This window comes from Diorhabda carinulata, chromosome 11 (assembly GCF_026250575.1).
Source record: "Diorhabda carinulata isolate Delta chromosome 11, icDioCari1.1, whole genome shotgun sequence".
Lineage (NCBI taxonomy): Eukaryota > Metazoa > Arthropoda > Insecta > Coleoptera > Chrysomelidae > Diorhabda > Diorhabda carinulata.
Genome location: NC_079470.1, coordinates 4,562,296 through 4,583,904, shown reverse-complemented (window position 1 = coordinate 4,583,904; position 21,609 = coordinate 4,562,296). Strand labels below are relative to the sequence as shown.

At 31.5% G+C, this 21,609-nt stretch overlaps 3 protein-coding genes across 4 annotated transcripts; 2 read left to right on the top strand and 1 right to left on the bottom strand.

Annotated features, from left to right (window-relative positions):
- Nucleotides 1-1,060: 1,060 nt before the first annotated feature.
- On the bottom strand, nt 1,061-19,181 carry LOC130899292 (mitogen-activated protein kinase ERK-A). 2 transcript variants are annotated; one of them, XM_057809125.1, is made up of 8 exons: nt 18,991-19,181; nt 14,666-14,934; nt 12,565-12,691; nt 11,748-11,858; nt 9,304-9,438; nt 8,212-8,328; nt 7,458-7,625; nt 1,061-5,782 (listed from the first exon to the last, which is right to left on the bottom strand). In XM_057809125.1, the coding sequence occupies exons 2-8, from the start codon at nt 14,791-14,793 to the stop codon at nt 5,558-5,560; spliced, it is 1,011 nt and encodes a 336-aa protein (XP_057665108.1). In that variant the 5' UTR covers nt 14,794-14,934; nt 18,991-19,181; the 3' UTR covers nt 1,061-5,557. The 2 variants fall into 2 exon arrangements, with proteins under 2 accessions (XP_057665108.1, XP_057665107.1); XM_057809124.1 differs by lacking the exon at nt 18,991-19,181 and having other exon boundaries at nt 1,061-5,407; nt 5,594-5,782; nt 14,666-14,887.
- LOC130899294 (DNA-directed RNA polymerase II subunit RPB11) lies at nt 15,062-16,229 on the top strand. Its single transcript, XM_057809128.1, has 4 exons — nt 15,062-15,301; nt 15,379-15,468; nt 15,548-15,722; nt 16,020-16,229. Exons 1-4 carry the CDS (start codon nt 15,249-15,251, stop codon nt 16,053-16,055), a joined length of 354 nt encoding a protein of 117 aa, XP_057665111.1. The 5' UTR covers nt 15,062-15,248; the 3' UTR covers nt 16,056-16,229.
- Nucleotides 19,182-19,260: 79 nt separating the features above from the next.
- LOC130899293 (radial spoke head protein 9 homolog) lies at nt 19,261-20,200 on the top strand. Its single transcript, XM_057809127.1, has one exon. The coding sequence runs from the start codon at nt 19,316-19,318 to the stop codon at nt 20,159-20,161; it is 846 nt and encodes a 281-aa protein (XP_057665110.1). The 5' UTR covers nt 19,261-19,315; the 3' UTR covers nt 20,162-20,200.
- The last annotated feature ends 1,409 nt before the right edge of the window (nt 20,201-21,609 follow it).

The following is a 21,609-nucleotide window of genomic DNA, read 5'->3' as shown; positions in this document are numbered from 1 at the left end:
GAGAAGGAGCGTCCACAGAAACATAGGATACAAGTATGTAGGGAAGATTTAGAAAGAATAGGAATAGATAACTGGCGTGAAGCAGCCAAGAATAAAAATAGATAAGGGAAGGCAGTAAGAACACTTGTGCTTATAAGGCCTGTTGACCTGTATATATAATAATAACAAAATACAAATAGCGTTTCAGTTGGTGATGAAAGATACCTGTGAAATCGGACTGATATTGCTCGATCACCCGCGAATTTTCAAGACTCAAGATATCTCTTCATAAGGTGGCCACTTTGACTTTGTGAAACATAAACTTCGAGGCAAGCCTAGTATGATAAAATAAATACAATTGTTTTTGTTACTACAAAATTAGCAAACTTGTCAGTTGGTTATTGGTGAGAGCAGTTCTCTCAAATCCTTGGGGTGATTGAGGTCCTGGCAGAGCGACGCGAGCGCCATCTATTGAACAGTCATTGCAACAAGGCGTCGGCCATGTTTTAATTCCATTCGAGGAGAGAGGACATACCGAAGAATTGCTAGTGATTATTGTTCGATGAAGAATAGAAAAGAGCCAATGAAATCCGTTTGCGTTGTTAGTCACGTGATTTTACCTAATGATCCAATAAAAAAGTATTACGAAAACAAAAAGCAGTACAGACATCAAAAAGAATAAATTTTTTAGGTTAACGGTAAACGTCAAAAGAAAAATCAAGTTTATGAATCGTCATTTTATCTTTTTCCGTCGGTCGTTCGTAGTAGTTTTAGTACCAATAGAAAAAGGCCAATCACTTCTTTTGTGCCAGTAAAAAATCTCTTCAGTTATTTTCTATAATATCGTGTATAAATACCGTATTACAACTAAAAACAAAAATCATTACACACGTCAAAAAAATTTTGAGGTTAACTTCAGCAACGTTAATTTTAGGATATAGAATTTACTACGGCAAACGTCGTCCGTGAACGGCAACGACAAACGGAAAGTCAAGTTTATGAATCTGTCTCGTGGGGATTTGAAAACTTTCCGTTATCTGGATGTGGATAGGGGTATTATTTGCGAAAAAAAATTCGAATACCATGAATAATAATTTATTTTACATATATATTGAGATATTTCGACATTTAATAAGAATGTAGGTAACATACAGTAACAGTAATTTCAACAACATTAATAGAAAAAAATTAGGCCATATTTTATATAACAACCATCAACCACATCTCATTACTAAGTCTTCAAGTATACTAAATTCCAAAAGTGTTTTGCATTGAATCGATCGGTTATTTATTATAAAAAATATTTTTTCATTTTACCAAATCTATTAGAATCACAGTTAAAAAAAGATACTTCAAAAATTCTACTATCGGAAAAGGAAAAACGCCATTTTTACAAATTTTCCTTAGACGTTTCTGTAAAATTTTTACCTTCTTCAAGGTATCATATTATGATATTAACATTGATAAATATCTAAAACTTATTCAAAAACTCTTCATTTTTTAAAATTGAAGATAGATAATTTGATTTAACGTCATTTTCCTTTCACCTCCCAATTTTTTTTCTATATACTTTTTAAATAAGAATTTTTCAATAAATTAGAAGAAACAAAAAAATTTAAAACGTCGCAATTCTCAACAAATTAATTCCCAGACGATGAATACATATTTGAAAACTGGGAAATATATTAGAGTTAGTGATGTTAGATGGTGTTCAATTTTCCCACAATCCCACTACGAAAAAGCTTATATATGTATTATAGCAAAACTAAACACCAAAGTGTACTAAATCTAATATATTTCCGCGCTTTCAAATAGGTTTTCATCGTCTGGAAATCGACCGTATTATATTTATTACGTAAACTATAGGGTGTGCAAAAACTTTTGGCTGATAGTATATTTCCATTTGTTTATTAATAAGAAAGTTGACAAAACGATACTTAACTTACCACGACGTGTCAATTAATGTCAAAAATCATAGAGTTAATATTAAAGATAGAGAGAGAAGCATATAAGTGGACTTTCTCTCCCTCTCTATCAATACTTAAATCCCACTTAAACAAGTATACCTCGTTCTCTCTCTATCTTTAATATTAACTCAGATACATAACCTCAAAATATGGGGTTAATGAATACGTCATTGATGACGCGCATGAAGGAAAATTTAAATTCTGGGAAAGAATAGGTCCCATCAGAATAGAGAGTTAAGGTCTTTTCTTTATGTAATTACATACATAGAGTAAAAAGTAGGTGATATATGTTTAATTTTTTATTACTGTCGGACTATGCATGCAACAAATGGCGCTTTTAATTTTCCAAAAATGGTGATGATAGTGAAAAATTGGTAGAGAAAGTGTATATTATAAACAGCAATATAACACATAGATATAATTTTTTTCAAAAGTGATACATTTAGATAAAAATATCTTAAATGCTATTGTAAAAGGTACGATAAGACTATCAATAAAAATGATTTTCAAGTGAAGATAAATCACAGATACATTATTACATCCAAAAATGTTAAATTTCTAATCTAATATAATTATTTAATTTTCATTTTTTTTGATATATTTGTACGTATGTGCGACATGACATTATTAAAAATGTAATAAATTTACCTCGAGTTCATTTAAATGAAATTTATAGCCAGTTGAAGAGATAAATTAACAAACACAAACAAATGTTGAAAAACAGGTAATGATTAGAAAACAGCTGATGTACGTCAAAATGGCGGTCGCGGAGTAAACATAAGTTAGGAACAAATATTACGAATGGATTTCATATCTGTGTATTTACAATGGAAACACAACTGACTGGATTTCCACCATAATAACAGTTTTGATCAAACACAACTAAAGTTATCTATGGTCTCTACGTCACACAAGTAAAATTTGGTGTCCGATTAATTAGACAATCTAAGAAAACAGCTGATCTACGCGAAAATGGCGGTCGAGGGGTAAGCGATCTCTTAACCTTCGTAATTTTTTTTCGGCGGTTCGGTTATTGTTGTATTGTTTTGTGGTGTTGAAAGGATTCTATAGATCTGTTTTAGTGAAACAAATGCCTCTGAAATTGAGTATTTTTGCAGTTTTTTCAAGTCAGTAATTTACAAAATTTAGAACAATTGTACTAGTTTTGTGCTTAAATTACGTTTACACGACTTAACTTTGTGGCTTACGTTCAAGGTAATCAAACATGAGGAAATACGAGGTGTGGCTATTAAGTAACGAGACAAGCGCTGCTACAGAAAAAGTACGCATGCTGATTAGCTTAAAGCTTACCGTTTCGAATGCTATGTCTACCGCGCCTGTAGACAAACCAGTGTAGCCGTTGCTTTTGTTTGTATAGGTGCTGTTTTTTTTGTTAAGTGTGTGCAAAACTTGTGCCTCATTCCGCACGTATCAAGTACAACATCCCAGTGTTAAACCACCCACCTTATTCGCCGTATCTTGCACTGTAGGACCTTTTTCCTAAGGTCAAATCTGCACAAAGACATCTTGTGTTCTTTTCAATAATGGAAGATATGGGGATAGATAAAGGGTAGATATCGAGGGTGATAATAAATAAATACATAATATCAAAATAAAATGTTTTATATCACCAATTTCGTACTTTTTAAGGTTGCAAAGTGATAACCCGGTGGCAGGTAAAAGATACAAAACTTGAGCTGGAATTTCATTAGATATTCAACGAAGTTATTATCTTTCTAAAACGTAAATGCAAAGATATTATCGTCAAATCAAAAAACCAACCAAGGAACACCATTGTAAGTAGAAAGTCCCAATCGCAAGTCCAGCGGATTGTTCTCGAAGAACTAGTCTACAGCGAAAACAAGACCAGGAGTAGAGTAAGTGTCCGAAAAAGGGTTTTTGCGCCAGTCCATCCGAACTTAAGTGGGAGAAACCCACGTAAATGGATTTAACTCACTGAATTGTGAGACGTAGGTCTGTAATAGAGTCCGCTGTTTCGCTTTTATGTCTCTATTCTCAATCTGTTCCCCTTCTACTCTCTTTTCAATTCTGTCTCACTCGCTACTCATACAATCTGTCATTTTCTATTTCTCTTTCTACTATGTCTCTTCTCTCTGTTTAATTTATTTTGCCTCTTTTAATCTCTTTTCACTCTGTCTCTTTTCGTTCTACTCTCTTTTTTACATTCTCCTGTTTCGCTTCTCTGTCTTCCCCCTTTTCACTCACTACTCATACACTCTGTAATTTTCTATTTATTTCTCTTTCTACTGTATGTCTTTTACTGTCTTTCATTCCTCCCTCTTTTACTCTCTTCTCACGCTCTTTCTTTTCTTTCAACTCTTTTTTACATTCGTGCATTTCGATATTTCTGTCTCCCTTTTACTCTCTCTTTCACTTTCTACTCATGCACTCTGCCATTTTCTATTTCTCTCTCCTTCTACTGTCTGTCTCTTCTCTTACTCTTTTTCATTAATTTCCGAATTTTTTACTTTCTGTAATTCGCACTCAGACTCCTCTCTTCTTACTTTCTTTTTCGCATTCGACTGTTTCACTTTTATGTCTTTCTTCTCACTCTGTTTCCCTTTTTCATTTCTGTCTCACTCGCTACTCATATACTTTCGACATTTTCTATTTCTATCTCCATCTACTATGTGTTTATCCACTTACTCTTTCATTCATTTTTTCCTCTTTAAATATGAATTTCTTCTCACTCTGTCTCTTCTTACTTTCTATTTTGTTTTGATTTTCTTACTTCATACTCTGTCTCCTCTCTCACTGTTTTTCTCTCCCAAAGTATTATCTCTTCCACTGGATAATTTTTTTTGTAATAAAAGAAAATAAAATAAAAAAAAATTATATTTTTAGTAAATATTTAAACATTGTATAATGATAGATTTATTGGTATAAATATGAAATAAAATAGGAATTATTTTCGTTTAATTTGTTGTAAAAAAAAGAGAAATTTTGGACCAACGGATTTTCCGTTTTACAGTTCGTCTTTTTGCAAGGAATGTTGAATGTCAAAAAAAAATTTTGTACGATTTCAACTTGAGGATACAAAAAAATAACGAAACCCAATATATTTCGGGGACAAAATACTGCAAACAATTTTTTTTTAAACGAACTGAGGTAACAAATTTTCTTTAGATAGACACACATACTGAACCCACCGTTTCGTTTACACTCTATCCACTACCCTGGTACCATCATTTTATCGAGCAACATTACAGATGATTTTCGGCCGTTCCACCAAAAGCTCGCACTTACAGTAAATAACAAAAAAAAATGTTTAAAAACAAAAAATAATTTTATACATTGATCTCAAATAACTATGACCTATTGTTTGGATCCGATTGTTGTTGTTTATAGAGTAAAGTCTCTTCGAATATTAATCTTTTCAAATGGTCTTTTGGCAAATCATCTAGTTCTGTATCGAAACGGAAAGGCGTCTCTGCAACAGGCTGAAATTGAGAAAATTACTCTGAGAAAACTAATCAACAGATTCCTTTCAATATTTTTTTTTCCGTTTCTGTAAACGAAATTTCTAGATGAAATTATTTCAATGTTTATTCTATTTTAAAGGTGAACGAACTAAGATAATGAATAACTTATCACCATTTCCTGTGATTATCAACATATTTTCTCACCTCATCCGCTGGATCGTAATACTGTTCTAGATATGGATGCGCTAACGCTTCTTCGACGACAATTCTCTTGTGTGGATTGAAGGTCAACATTTTATCTAAGAGATCCAAAGCTTTCGGATCTGCGTTGGGATATAATCGCACCCAAGGTACTTTCGGCTTGAAAGGAAGCGACTGCAAGTAACTTCTCGCCTAAAATCATTCAATTTTTAACAGATTATACAAAAAAAAATCATTAAAATACGATGTTTTAAGTAGAGGTAATAGTTTAGAGAAAGGTTTATTAGACTTTAGACACACTTTCAATGAGTAAAACTTTACTTTATGCGCTAGTGAGTAAAAAAACGTACTCTTCGCAGTATAGTGGCTAGGCTACGAGGCTCACATGCAGGAAGTCCCAGATTCAAATCGTGCTAATGCCATTTTTAATTTTTCTAATTATGTAGTATTATTTTTACCAAAGAAAGAATTGACAAATTAAATATCACAAATTCGTCTGTTTCATAGGTTTCATCAATGATTGAAGACTATATAAAAAGGTGTAACGTATATACATTGGCCCCCTCTAGATTTTAGTGTATTTATCTGACCCCTATAATAAAAAAAATGAGCTGAATTTTCCTTACAGTCCAGAGAGAAGCCACAACTTGATGATTTAATTTAGTTGTAGAGTTGAGTTGGACTGTCTAGAAGCCTGATTTTTAGTGTTTTTTTACAAACATATTTTTTTTCTAATAATTATTCCACATATATTTGAAAATTATTAATTTCCATTTACTTCTTTGTAAAATACATGCTTCTTTATCATTGCAGTTCCAAATAACGGCTAAATAGCAATCTGTCCATACCACTACGCAGTTCTTCAAAAACAAGTATCCTAATTTGTCATGTGATCCAAAATATCCACTCACAGTTTGATTTTATTGTAATGAATCTTGACTTGATGCTAACACTAACTATAGATAGTCTTTCAATCCCCCAGGCCCAAGTACAACCAAAAAAAATTTCAATTTCAAATGATTACTCTCATTCTTTTTCAGTGAAATAAAACCCCATATGGAAAAAATAAAGGAAAAAAAATATTTGGACAAATGGAAAAGTTTTAATACTGAAGCCCAAAGCGTTGAAAATAAAATGAAAAGGTAATAACATGTCCATTAATCTCCTTTGTAGTAGTGCATACATTAATGGAAACATATCCAGGAAGCTTCTATTAGAACGGTTATCTTCTGCTATGCCTTTGTTTAAAGAATGTCGTTTTTAGCACAGTTTTTATTCTCAGAAAGAGCTAAAAATCTCATGGTGTTAAATCTGGTTAGTAAAATGGATATTACAATCTTTTGGTGGCCAAAATCTAACGAATCAAAAATGGTTTGTGATATAGTAAGTTGCCAAATTTTGTTGGCACTTTCTATCACAAAACCTTCCATTTTTCATCTGGTTATGAGGTTCAAACATATCCTACCCAGTCCCTGTCGACACATGGTCTCACTAGTAGCAAAATGGCGAACTGGAAACTCATAAGGAAAATTAGTGATCAAATAATTCCTCCAATACATTTTAAGATTATCACTTTGCTTTCCGTAAACTTCTCCACTTTTGATGGTCTTATGCTGGATTCATCCAATTATCTGAATATTGTTAATAGGAGTCAACTACTACTGTGTCCAACAATTCGAGACCTCTAATTGAGGATCCTTTTCGCTCTTCTGTTCTAGAGGAAATATGCTATAATATACTCTTTGATTACATCTTTTATTTGTTGGATTACCTCCATAACAGATGACATAATCTATTTCAAAACCTATGGGTAACAATTTATTATGATGTTTCTGCCCTTTATTCATAGTTTGTAATTAATATTTACCTTTTCGTTAATAATACAGTCTAGATCATCTTGTGATGGGGATCCGAGGACACCTAGAATGTGATTTAATTGATCTAAATAATGTTTTCCTGGAAATATCGGCCTATTCGCTAACATTTCTGCTAAAATACATCCCACCGACCATATATCTATGGATTTTGTGTAACCCTGAAAAAAATTTATAGAAAATTGTACGGAGTTAGAATTTCTGAAAACGTTCTTCATATTTCTCTCAGTTACTGACATTATGCAATCAATTACAATGACACTGACTAGTCTTTGAGGTTACCCGGCTCAAAGGACCAGATAATGTGATACCCCTTTGGTTTAAAAATGAAAAAAATTATAATTTTTGATTTGGACGAAATTAAAATTAAACTTTTGTCAACACACTGTTTATTACCACTATACCAACATTGAAAATCACATTATCTGGTCCTTCGAGCCGGAGCTAATTAAAGAATTGATGAATAAATTCTTTTCTAACAGTTTTCTTTTTGGAAAAAATTGGTAATTAAGATTGAAATTGAATGTAAAAATTAATTTTATTGTGAGTTTTCTGATTTATAACCTTAAATAGTTCTAGTTGATGGTACTAAAAATTGTACCGGATGTTAAATGATGAGGATAACACAGAAGTTATTATGCAAAAACTAATGAAAATAGGTACTTTCGAACTGACTTTTTGCATACATAACCAAACCATTTAACAATTAGGTAACACGATATGAAGATGGAGGTATGAAAAGCTTACCTTGGAATTAAGCATAATTTCTGGTGCTCTGTACCATCTTGTAGCTACATATTCCGTTAAGAATCCCGTATGATCATGTTCTGGATCTGCTACCCTTGCCAACCCAAAATCACAAATCTGCAAAAAAAATACAGTGGATTAAGAGATATAATTTCATTTCTTATTAAATACAATCAGTGAAAATAAAGTGAAGAAAAGTCCTATGAGTAAAAGAATTAGACAAAATAACAAATGAATATATAAGGAAGAGACTAAGCATCGAACCAATATTAGCAAGTATTAAAACTGAAATGGTATGGCTACTTAAGAAGGATGAAAAATGAGGGATGGATCAAGAAAGTTTGGGAACCAAGAAGACATGAGAAAAAGCTCAGACCAATTACATGTATGTGTGGATTTTAGGGTATCGTATACACTGCAACCTGAAGGATCTATTGTCTCCTCTTTCTTACTGAGATATTGGAACAATCCAGTGTTTTTTCAGCTGATCCATCAATTCCACTCGTTTTAAAAAGTCCAGAATGTGGTAGCAGCCAGTGGTCTTCACCTTTTGTTTAATACCCTTCCAGGTGTAGTGCTCTGGAGTTCCGTAGTGTTTCACACTTCGAGAGAAAGTGGATAGAGGTTTTCTACTCTGTACAACAAAATCTTCAGGTGTTTGTTGCCCTGATAGGACTCCCGTTAATATTCGTAGATTGTTCTTACTTAGGTTGATACATTCAGCAGATCTTCTCTGGTAGTAGTTTCCTAGAAGAGTCTTTGCCCGTCTTAGCCGGTGTAGGTTGTCCCAATAATCGGTTTTGCTTCTATCTACCTTCTTTTCCAGTGCTTTTTCCATTGTTCTATAGCTGATACCACAGAAGGGTTCGGGTCCTATGAAGGGCTTGTCTGCTCCTGCTTAGTCCAATTACATTGGATCACTCTATAGAAAAATTAATGCAGACAAAAGGTTATGGTAATGGATAAGGAAAAATAGGAATACCATATGGGTAGAAAAGCTTATAGATTTTATATATGTTAGTGGCAATGTCTGAAACAGTTTCTGTTAATTTATAATTCAAAAATTGCTATTAATAATTAATTGGTACTTACTTTGAGATCACAGGTAGTATTTAAAAGTAGATTACTTGGTTTTAAATCCCTATGAAGTACATTTGCCGAATGTATATATTTCAGACCTCTGAGAATTTGATAAAGGAAGTAACATATATGATCGTTACTCAGTCTCTGAAAATAAAAATTAATATTAGTTTTATCTTACTTGGGGGGCCAAAAATTTGGACATGTTCCAAAAAATTGAAACGTTCATCAACAGTACCTGCAAAAATTTTTGGCCAAACAGGATAAGAGATGAACATTTTTGAAACACAACCAGACAATCAGTTAATTATAAACAACTGGCGATACAAAAAGAGGCAGATCTGAAGAACTATCGAGAAAGAATTGAAACAGATGAACTTAACATGGAAAGAGGCTACAAAAATAGCCAAAAACAGAAGGAAATGTGGAACTGGACAAAACCCACAAAAGTTGAATTTCATAGGTTAGGTAAGGTTAATTGGTTGTCGGTGGGGTTGAATTTCTTTTATAGAATTTGTTTTCTCAAAATCTAAAAGATATGCGTAGATTGCAATAAGGTTTTTTAAATCAGTAAACGTAAAGGTCGATCACCCTGGCACCAGGTACCTTGTAACCAATTTCTTTCGCGATATTCGTGTTCGGCGACCTCGAAAACCTCCTAGTAATAAAATTAAACTCATTTTTGGCAATATATTCAGAGTTATACATTATTCATTTTCTAACAACTCGATATACACTTTTCATAATGCATTGTTCCTTTATATAAATGCAATTTTCATTTCTCATTCTAATTTTTTTTTTCACAAAATCTCTTGTTGTTTTTCCAAATCGAATCTTGATCTGTTATACTGCTCAGAAACTTATAGATTTTGGTTCATTTCTGCTACCAACTGTGGTTTATAGAAAACTTTTTTGATTATTTGTTTAAATTTTACATCAACACAGATAAGCTTTGAATTATTTATTTAGTTTTATACAATTTTTTCTTGGTGTTTCAAAATTTAAAATTTTTGTACAGTAGTAAGTTTTTTAGTTTAAACTCATTCTAATTGAAATATATGATGAATAAGATGACTAACTTGAATTATATAAGAAAAGTCCCCCCCAAAAAATTATCTTCCTCAAATATTTAAACAGGTGATGTAGTAAAAAACGAAATTGTAGATCTTATAGGAAATTGTGAAAATATTGATATTGAATTAGACATTAAATAAATTGTCGTCATTTGATAATAAACTTCATTTTGTTTATATCGTTTTATAAAAAATGCGCACTGCTGATGTTTATAATAACCTTGAAATACAACAATATAAGTTTTATATTCATCTTGATAACAATTATTGTTGATAATAACAGATTTCACTAATCTCACCTCAAACATTACGGAGAGAGAGAAAATTTATCTCGAGCTGACATAAATTGTATTTTAATTCGAAACTTTTAGTGGAGAAAATAAAGATGCATAAAAAATGAATAAAACTTAAAAAACAAAATCACAAAAGAATTTTTTTTCAAGAGAACCTAGAAGATTTTCCTATCATTGTGATCTGATTATTATCACAATCACTAAGCACTTAGATAACTATCTCAAAAGGCTTTTTCCTCTCGAGTCTTCTCTCTAGGGTGGTGTTGTCGAAGAGACGGATTGCCTCGATGTCGAGCTGTCGTGACTACAAATTTAGTGGATACCTGCCTTCAAAAACACTAGGGTGCATCAACGATGCTTCTTAGCAATTTATTATGAAATATTTTGATTGTTTGGGTGTTAGTACCAGATATTTTGCTATACTAGCATATGGCACCTGTTCATCATCTATTTTTACTGGTACATTCTGCTCCTTTTTATATGTAAAATTGACATGCACCGATTTCATCTTAACTTAACAAGTTTATCCTCCATATTTTGCTTCAATAATAAATTATTTCAATTGATGTCTTAGGCTGATTGCTACTTCTTACGGAAATAGCCAATTGACTCATTTCCTCTTTTAAATCTCTCATCCCACATCAGCTTCAAAGATACTCTCGGTTGTATCATGGGGACTCATTTATGGGAACAAAATATTTAAACATGGTTCTAAAAGGGATTCACTACACTGTATACATTTTTCAACCCTTCCGTACAGTTTTTTTAGATAAACATTTATTAATATGATCCCCGTTCTTGAAAATTTACTCCGAGGAAGTAGTAAAAAAAATCGTAAATGAAAACAGAATTGAAGAACACATGGGCATTATTTTCAGGTCTTTTTTATCTTGTATCATTTAGTAAACATTCCAGTACCCCCATGTAACATTTGGTAACAACAAAAATGATCGCATTACGGTAGGAGACTGGTTCCAATTCGTCACTATTTGTTATACATGTGGATGTAGGACGTAATATCGTTTAAATTCATCCATAATATCACACAAAATAAAATTTTCAAATTTGATTGTTGCATCAAATTGATTACCTGAGTTTTTAGGAGTTTGTATAAGTCAGTCTCCATCAAACATTGTACAATGTATACATCCTTCATTTGGTCAATAGTAGCCGCACGAAGTATGTCTCTAATATCAATAATCTGTAAAGAAATTATAATAAATAAACAATATTATAATAAATTATTGATAATTGAAATTCAATTTTAATTCCAATAATTAGTCATTACACATGGATCAAGTGAAGATCCAGAAAACAATTTATTATTTAATGGCAAGTCTGTACTAGCTAAAAATTCTATAATTGAAAATGCGTTCACACTATTTTGGAACTTATGCACAAGTAGAAATTTAATTAGTTAAAGTGTTTATGTTTCATATTTCAATCAAAAAGCTTGTCCTCGTCCATAGTGTATTTTAACCCTTTTATTATTTATGTCTATAAATATCAACCGTGTTTGGAAAAAATTGTAAATAAAGATGATGATATGAAATAGAAAATCTGGCAACGGCACATTCACAACATCTACTGGTTATTTAAATTCAACCAGAGCAGTTTATGAATAACAATTTCTCGTTTATTAATTTATGAAAATTAAAAATATTTCATGTCAATAAATATTGCCACTTCTCCCCAAAAACTGACCACATGATAGTAGATTATTGCCACTGTAAAACATCAGCTATTCTTGAGTTTTCCATTTATTTAATTTAATAAAAAAATTTTACAAACAATGGAATTTTTATTTCAATTTATTTAAATAGTTTTTTTTTCAATTTCATTCTAAATAATACTATTTTCCACCTGTAATTGGAACAGAAATGCAAGTGACTATTTTCAATACTTACATTTTCATGTTTAAACCTTGTGAGTATTTTGATTTCCCTGAGGGTCCTTTGACAATACGTCTGATGCTCAAAAGGAGATATTTTCTTAATTGCCACTTTTGTTTTGGTAACTGCATCCATTGCTGATCTGTAATATTATGAAAATACATGAAGAGAATTTGTGTCATTGTCATTGAAGAAATATATTAAAAATTTGAGAGAAAATCTGAAGAAATTTGATCTGAAATAGGTTACTAGTCAATCGCATCAAAGGTAGAACTGTTAATAACAATTTACTTAAAAAATTTCTATATTAACTATTATTATTACAAATCATTTAGTATTTTTATAGACTACTTGAAAACATTGCCACCTATTTTAGCAATAAATTAATTTGCTGGAAAATTCTCTAGACCATTTCATTTGGATGTTTCACTGTCTGTAGACTAGTTCAATCTATAGTCTTGCTTTAAGAGAGGAAACATGTAATTGATTATTGTATTCATTATTCGAGAAAAATTCACATTTTTTTAATTAAGCATGATATACTTTTAGATTATTTCATATATCAAAGAAATTAAAGTACTATAGGGAAAAAAGAGTGGAATCATTCGAGAAATATAACTTTCTTTACTTCCTTTCATTCATTTCCACAATATATTAAATTGGTGGAAAATTCTCTAGACTATTTCAATCGGACATTCCACTGCCTATAGACTAGTTCAATCTATGGTCTTAGATCCTGCTTTAAGAGAGAAAACGTAGGTAATTGTTTGTTGTGGCTACTGCACTTCCTTCCAGAAAAATCCATATTTTTCTCATTGATCATAACATACTTTTAAATTGTTTCATATATCAAAGAAAATTTTCTATTATAGGGAAAATGGGATGGAATAATATGAAAAATATCACATAACATACACAATTCATAAATAAACAAGTGAGTTCAATTTATCAAAAATTGTGAAAAAATTACTTAATAGAAAACAAACTTAAAACAAATATTTCAAGTTTTGTCGTCTTTCTGAACAATTATAGACAAGTAAATATTCTAACCCCTTTGTGTGTTAGAAAAAACTCTTTTTTAAATGAAAAAAATACTTTTCAAACTAGTTACAATGATAAATATCAAATCGTACTCCTATTTCAATAGTTCCAATAGTAAAGAATGTTCAGACACAGACATAAATGGAATACAAGTCTTATCTCCCATATAATAGTGGTGATATAAAAGAAGGAAAAATGCTTTTTCTTTCAAGTGAAAGCCTCCTATCAGAATGAAGATTTCCAAGAGGTAATTATAAAAAAAAGTGGAAGAAAAAATGACTCTAATCCTGTTCTACACAACTAAGCTAAAGATCGACAAAAACAATAAGAAATATTTATTATCTTTATTTGAAGCTAGGGTGATTTCCAAGACGCACCTACCTATTTATCAGGCTATGCTAGATTTAAGAAATTCATTTTAATTTAAAATCCTCATTCCGTGTTGCTCAATAAATAGATTTTACATTACATTTTACATCACTAATCAGTAAAGATAACTTCAATTGTATATGCACTGAATTTAGTATGTCCAAGTACCGAATTAACTGACCCAGAACACATTTCATTTACAATCGTTTTTTTTTTGGTTTTCATGTAAAATTCGCATTTATGAGCTTATGGCACTACTAAAATAGGGGTGCCAACATCACTACAAGGAGGTAAATTGATGGCAATATACATAATAAATTCTGGCAATTTATATAGCAATTCTATTTCTATTCTAGCAGCGATAATAATTAATATTAGTTTATATGAATAAAAATAATAGCCGTATTGTAATTTCAAATTACATAGCATACTTTTACTGCATGCTGTTTACCAAAATGTAAACAGTCTAACTGTCATTCAAATATATTTTATAGTTGTATTGGAAAAAAAGAAACACTTAAATAAACATAACCTCATTTCTTCTTTACTTGAAATATAAGCATTAATATTTGTACCAGTTTCCAAAAAAATTAACATCGTGAGGAACGAAATAGCATCAGTTAAAAATATTAAAACCTCTATTTTTTTCTGTTGTTTTAGGGCGTATGTTCACTGTTTCTAAACAACTGCATAAAAGATAACTTACACAACCATTCCATAAGCTCCTTCTCCAATGTAAGCTAAATTTGTATAACGGGGACCCACTTCAAAAACTTGGCCCCTAACAATTTCGGCATTAGGATTAACACTTGCCGCACCTGTGGCTTCCGCCATTTTCAGCGAACTATGAGGAGAGGAGGATAAGAAACTAACCGCATAGAAACCAACTCTCTTCTCATCTCACTTCTTGACAATCGCATACTCAGAATTGATAGACGCTGTGTTGCCAATATGTATTGCGTTTATCGATTAATCCTAAAAATAAAACTTAATGTTTTGAAAATATACGAATTTAAAATAATAAATAAAAGCAGCATTTATTTACTCATGAATAAAAATGACGCAAAATGAATAAATTGGCAACAAAAAAATATTATCAACACCGAATTTACAATCTGCAGTGGCTAAGCACCTATATTGGTAGAAACCACAAATATCAAAACAAAAACTAAGAAGTCTTCTTTTTGATATATATTTATTTTTTATTATTTATCTACGTTTAATACACGGTTAGTTAGACGTGGTTTAATATAATTTATTTTAAATATTTTAGAAACTAATTAATCAGAATGAATGCGCCACCGACCTTTGAATCATTTTTATTGTATGATGGAGAAAAGAAGTGAGTATCACGCAAAATAATGGTTATAATAACATGAATATGATTTAGTTAAAAGTTATATCTAAATCTTTTTCTAGGATTATTCGAGAACAAGATACAAAAGTACCAAATGCTGCTATATTTACTATTAACAAAGAAGATCACACGCTTGGTAATATGATAAGGAAGTAAGTAAATACAAAACTCCATTCGTAAATATTTTAATTATACATTTCCTTGGTTTTATTTTATCGGAATTTTTTACAGCCAACTCTTGAAAGATCCCAATGTATTATTTGCTGGTTATAAATTACCACATCCACTCGAACATAAATTCGTATTAAGGATACAAACAACTTCTGAATATTCACCGCAAGAGGCTTTGATGCACGCTATTACAGACTTAATTTCTGAATTGTCTTTATTTGAGGAACGATTTAAGGTAAATAATGAAATTTATGTCCTTTATTTCGAGAATATTAAACTACACAACCATGTGACTTAAATGATATTTTGCTTACTTTCTTTTTTACTTTATTAGGAAATAAAACAGTTTTATACATCTATTGACAGCTATAATGTTGGTATAAACCAAAAATATTCTCATGTTCAAAAGAGTTGCTCATTTTTTTTATATTAGTCCTTAACCAAGATGAAGAAATTTCCAAATATTCATTTTTTACAAAATTTTATTACCGGTTTGATTGCTTCTATTTTTAAAGTCTCGTTATCATTTTAGGAAGCCATTAAAGAAAAGAAAGAAGGATTGGACTAAGTGTTATTAGTTAATTTGTTATTAACCAAAAAAAGTTTTTGTTTCAATTTGCAATATACAGTATCTATTTGATATACTTTTAAATGGAACTGTATATTCAGATAATTGCACTTTACTTGAGTGAAATGTAATTATTGTGACAACTGTTTCAAGTAAATGATGTCATCCTCAGAATTACACAAGTTTTTTTCACATCCAATACCCATTCAATGTTTATTAGTTAAAAATAGTGCATCTAATACAGAATTAGGCTTGGAGGCATACACTAGTAACAGAGAACAGTAGAGAGGAGACTCTAAGCCCGCAATGTAAAATAATGGAGCCACCTGGTACAACAAATGACTTCAGAATGAAAGGATTTCCAGAGCAAGCAACTGTGGAGGATATCCAAAAATCCCATCCCAATTTTTTTTTACTAGGAAACATGCTATCATCTTACAAGCCGAAGTATTAGCTTTGATATAATGTAGACTCTCATAAAAACCACTAATGGCTGAAACAGTGTGCCCTGGGCTTATGCTGGAGTGCAAAAAAGTCCTACATGAACTGTTAAGTGATGGCTGGATTAGCAGAACCACCAAGACATTCTTAGCTTAGCCAAAAATATAGCGATTACATCTCTCAGTGCAGAGTTAGATGGAAACACCTGGCATGAGATAATCAAAGACACACATTGATGGATCTTCTGCTCCACTTAAACAGGCGCGAAATTTGATTGGTAACTAACCTATTAATCAGACTACGTTATACCATACCAAAGTCATCACGGAAGATCTGGAATGCTTTTGATGGGTTTTCAACATTTTGCTAAGCCTTAGAGATTGCCTAGTGATCTTAAAAGTTTCATGTCAAGGTGTTTTTTTTCCAAAAGATATAGGCGGTAATTTCAAGTGGGTCTATCAGAAGAACTCAATGCTACGTGACAACTCACTAAACCAATTATGAACTTTGAAGGTGGTTGCAATGAAGATTCGTTCAGAGGTTAGTCAAAGAATGGAAAATACACTCGTGTAATCACAAGTCACTGGCAAAAAAGCTGAACATGAAATTGTATTTTTTTAGTATGATCTTTAATAGTATTAGCTTCAAAATTTTATAAAATATTGTAATGTTTCTTGCTTTCACAGTCCAATAATATGATCGGTAACCGTTCTTTTTATGCTTGTTTACAATAGTTCTAATTAGGGGTAACTCACCCTTATAAAAGTATATCAATTAGCCACCAAACACATACACATCTCAGTTAACAACATTCAAGAATTCTACATTAAAATGGACACAACAAGTGGTAGATCTGCTCAAGCGGTCACCCTATTGCAAAAAATCCATAGCTAGTGAGAAGTGGTCAGTAAGCTGGACGTGACTCAGTCGAAAGAACACAATAAACATCCGAGAGAAATGACTGATTTATTATCAACACATTGCTGAGAAATCGAGTCCTCACTGGTGTTTAAGTCCAACAAGAACTCAGATAGTGACTGTGAGTGTCTGAACAGTCAGAAGAAGACTTAATGCAGCTAACCTTGAGCCAATAAAACCAACTACTGGCCCCAAATCAACCCCAGCCTAGTCTAGGATTTGCCAGAGGACACGTTAATTGGATTAACGAACATTAAGGTTCCGATTCTCCTCAGATGAAAGCATAGTTTACTTGTTCCTGTATGGTTTGGGCTGGCATTTCAATGGAAGCAAAACCCGAGTTGATTTGAAACTGGCGGAGAGATTAACAACGAACCGATACTTGGAAGAAATTTTAGGGGATCACGTCGTTCTCTACGTAACTTTCATCGGTGAAAACTTCTTAATGCAGAATAATGCCCGTCCACCGCAGGTTCCATACTGCAGTATTTGACCAGCGCGTAAACCGAATTTAAATCGAGTATTTATAGAATGTTATTATAGCCAAGGGAGGGAACACTAAATATTGATAGATTAATTTCAAATAAATTATTTTGATGTATTTAAGCTTGTATTTTCTTTACTGTTGATTATAATCCTTTCTCATTGTTTAAGATTCCTTTTCGTTTGATATTTTTTCTTTACCAAAAAAAATAACAACGTAGAGCACTCATATAACTAAAAGTAATGGCTTCGAGATTCTAAAATCGAAAAAGGATAAAAGGTTTTAGAGACTTTTTACCGCAAGCGTGCGAATATTTGGTCGATTTTTGTGCACGCTAGTGTATATGGTGATAAAAAATCAAGGGCGTGTCCAGGGTCTTGCCAAAGGGGGGGATCATTAGTATTAGGAAGAGTCCTTCCCCAAAGACATGGCATTTTTAAGCCTTTTCCCCACAAAATATAAGTTAATTACGTTGTTTTTGACATTCATATTAATTAGTTTCTATCAGATTTTTCTACTTGTTAGTTTTGAATTTCCCGAGCATTTTATTTTTGTTTTATTAAGTATTGTTTTGATATTCGAAATATTTGGGGGTATTGTGTCCCTTTATCCACGGTCTAAAATACTTTTACATATTCCTACTTACGCTCTTTTATAAGAAACAAAAAACCAAATTAATTAATCAGGGTTTGGGGGGGGGGGTCATGACCCCCCTGGATCCGCGCTTGTAAAACATTATGTCGCAAAATAAATTGAAAATAAAACTCTGCAAAGTATCATTTTGTAACTGAAAACTGGTACAAAAAATTTTGTAAACTTAAATGGGCGTATTTTTGACGATTTTCCAAATTTCTAATTGATATTTTGTAATTCCTCACTTTCAAGTTATACTTATATCCGTTTTATTGCGGTATATATATATATATATATATATATATATATATATATATATATATATATATATATATATATATATATATATTAAAATATTTCTCAGTGTATTCTACGTCAAATTTTATGTACACTGGCTTGATAGTTGAAAATGACAGGGCATATTGTTTTGTTGCGTCACGTCTACCGTTATCGCCTTACCTCACTTTGTTTTCAAAACACCCTGTCGATATTGCCTTACAAAACACGTACATCACGTCAATGTTGCCGTTATCGCCTTATTTCACTTTTTTTCTCGTACGTACGTATCACTTTTCCGTCCCGCCTATTTTTTAACAGACGATATTTCTTTTCAATCATATTTTGCCGTTTATCATCTGCGGTTAGACGTGGCGATAAGCCCGTGTACGTCACTTCCGTTCTAGAACCGACCTAGAGCGTCTACTTGTAAGTATCAGATCATGTACTATTCGATTGTGTATTCTGTGATTTTCGGTTTCCCTTCATGTCAAAGTGACATTTTACAATGAATCTCGACGATATTTTATACAGTTTAGATGCATCTGGTTATTTCGGTCACGTAATAAGCACAGAAGAAAGTATAATACTTCACAATTCCCTGAGAATTTTACAAAACGAAAATCATTTTAAACACGTTTATTTTTGGGGTAAGATATTTGGTGCTGAAAAAGATTATTACATCGCTTATGGATATCAAAAAGATATTTTGTATGGAAAAATTTTCTATTATAGTAGAAACTGTATCAACTGGGGTTTGTTACCCAAACCGACCCAAAACGGTCTAATGTTAACGCCTTTATGCACGACAAAGTTCCAAGGTGATCCTTCCATAATTATAGACATTCTGATAGAAAAAGATGAAACATTGATCAGTGGTAAAAGAAAACAACCGGAAATAAGAAAGCTCAAAGAAGAAGACAGATTATCTTCTACGGTGTATTTAATAATGGATAATGCGAGTATTATACCGAGAGGTGGTATATTCAGATCACCAGATGGAGTGGTAGTTAACAACTTAAGTTTCGAAGGATTACCAACTATAGAAGCCAGAGAATGGAATTCTTTTCTACATTTCCGCGTTCCTACTAGAAAACAAAATACGAATCTATTAACTAAAGATGATTATAACTACGCCACTGATTTTTTGGATCCTATAGACATCGATATTCCAGAAGGTTGTTGGATGATTCATATTACACAGAATGAGGAAATGGTTATATTGAAATCAATGTACTGGCCGGGTTTGGTGTTTTTTCATAAGTTGAGAACACCGAAGCACGGTTTTTTATATTTCGGACACGGCAAAAATTGTTTAGACGTTCCATTTATGCTTAGTCCTTATTTTGTTTAGTTTTTCAATCAATGCAAATACATACTTTTTATTAATAGATGTAGCTCGTTTTTTGTATCACAACACTAAATATAAAAGACAAAATTCTTCAGTGGTAGGAACAGGAATCAACTATGACTGATATTTGTGACTAATTTATAACACTTTGCACTAAATTACAAGGTGATCTAGAATTATGTACATTATGACAATTTTCCACACATTTTTTTTCTAATAAGGGATATATAAACCTTACATTTCATGCCAAACTATTTTGAATAAGAATTTCTTGAAGTTCTCTATTAATTTGCTTCTATTTCAAAAATCTAATGATCACAGTGAAATATTCTCAAGAGTTTAAATAAATCGAAAATAGTGATATATCGAAGTATTACAAACATAATTTGCATATAAAGTCTAAGTAATTAATTTTTTAAAAATGTGGCATAAAAACACTTACCTTCCAAAACTACCATGTATTCGTTTGGGATAGGGTACGTGGTGACAAACCAAAATACAAACAAATAAAAAATTTATTGAGTATTTGAGAAAATGATTTTAATCATCATTTAAAGGGTTGTATCTTGACAAAATTGTAGAAGAAGTACCTTTGTTTCGAATGTACTAGAAATTATATGCGCATTTACATTCCACATGAACAAAATTACTGATATTCTATGTTAAGTTTGAGGATGGATAGATAACCTCAAAGAACATAACCCTGTGATATGATTATGAGTTAAAGAGCTCTGGCGGAAGAAGTGGACTTTACTAATAGATTGAACAGTAACATCATTATTTTAAAAATTGGGTATTTTATTCAGGTTCTAATACTACTTTTGTGATATTGTTAAAGAATAACTCCAATCACTACTAAATAGTGTGGATTCGTATACCTAGTTCAGCAAAACTTATTAAATAATACTGTTTGTAAAGGTCGCTATATTACTTACAATTGCAAATAGTTTATCTATGATTTTAGTAGTTTGTTTCAACAGCATATATTAGAAGAAGGGTGTGAATAAAGTTTTAAAAGAAATTCAATGTTTTGAATTTATAATTTTGATTAAATGTCTTGTTTGGAAATTTGAATGTAAACGAATATAAAGACTGCATAAGTAGTAAATGTTATTAATTAAAAAAACTTTTAATACATTTTTTACTATTAATCAGAGGTTATAGAATTAAAATAATTGATATTAGATATACTAACAATTTTAATAATTTGTTGAAAAATCCTGAAACTGTCCTTGTAGTTCTTGCAGAAAATTAACAATAAATTAAAATTAAGTTCTCCAACTTTTAACTTCATAGTTTAATTACTTAATTTTGAGAGGATATGAGCACAGAATACGTCAGGTCCATCTTTGTTGGTGGTTTTATTTAAAACATTCTTATTCTTTGGTTATTGGGCCGATCTCCGTAATTTCTATTCATTTTTTCATTAGTAAATCATCCTCAATTAACTC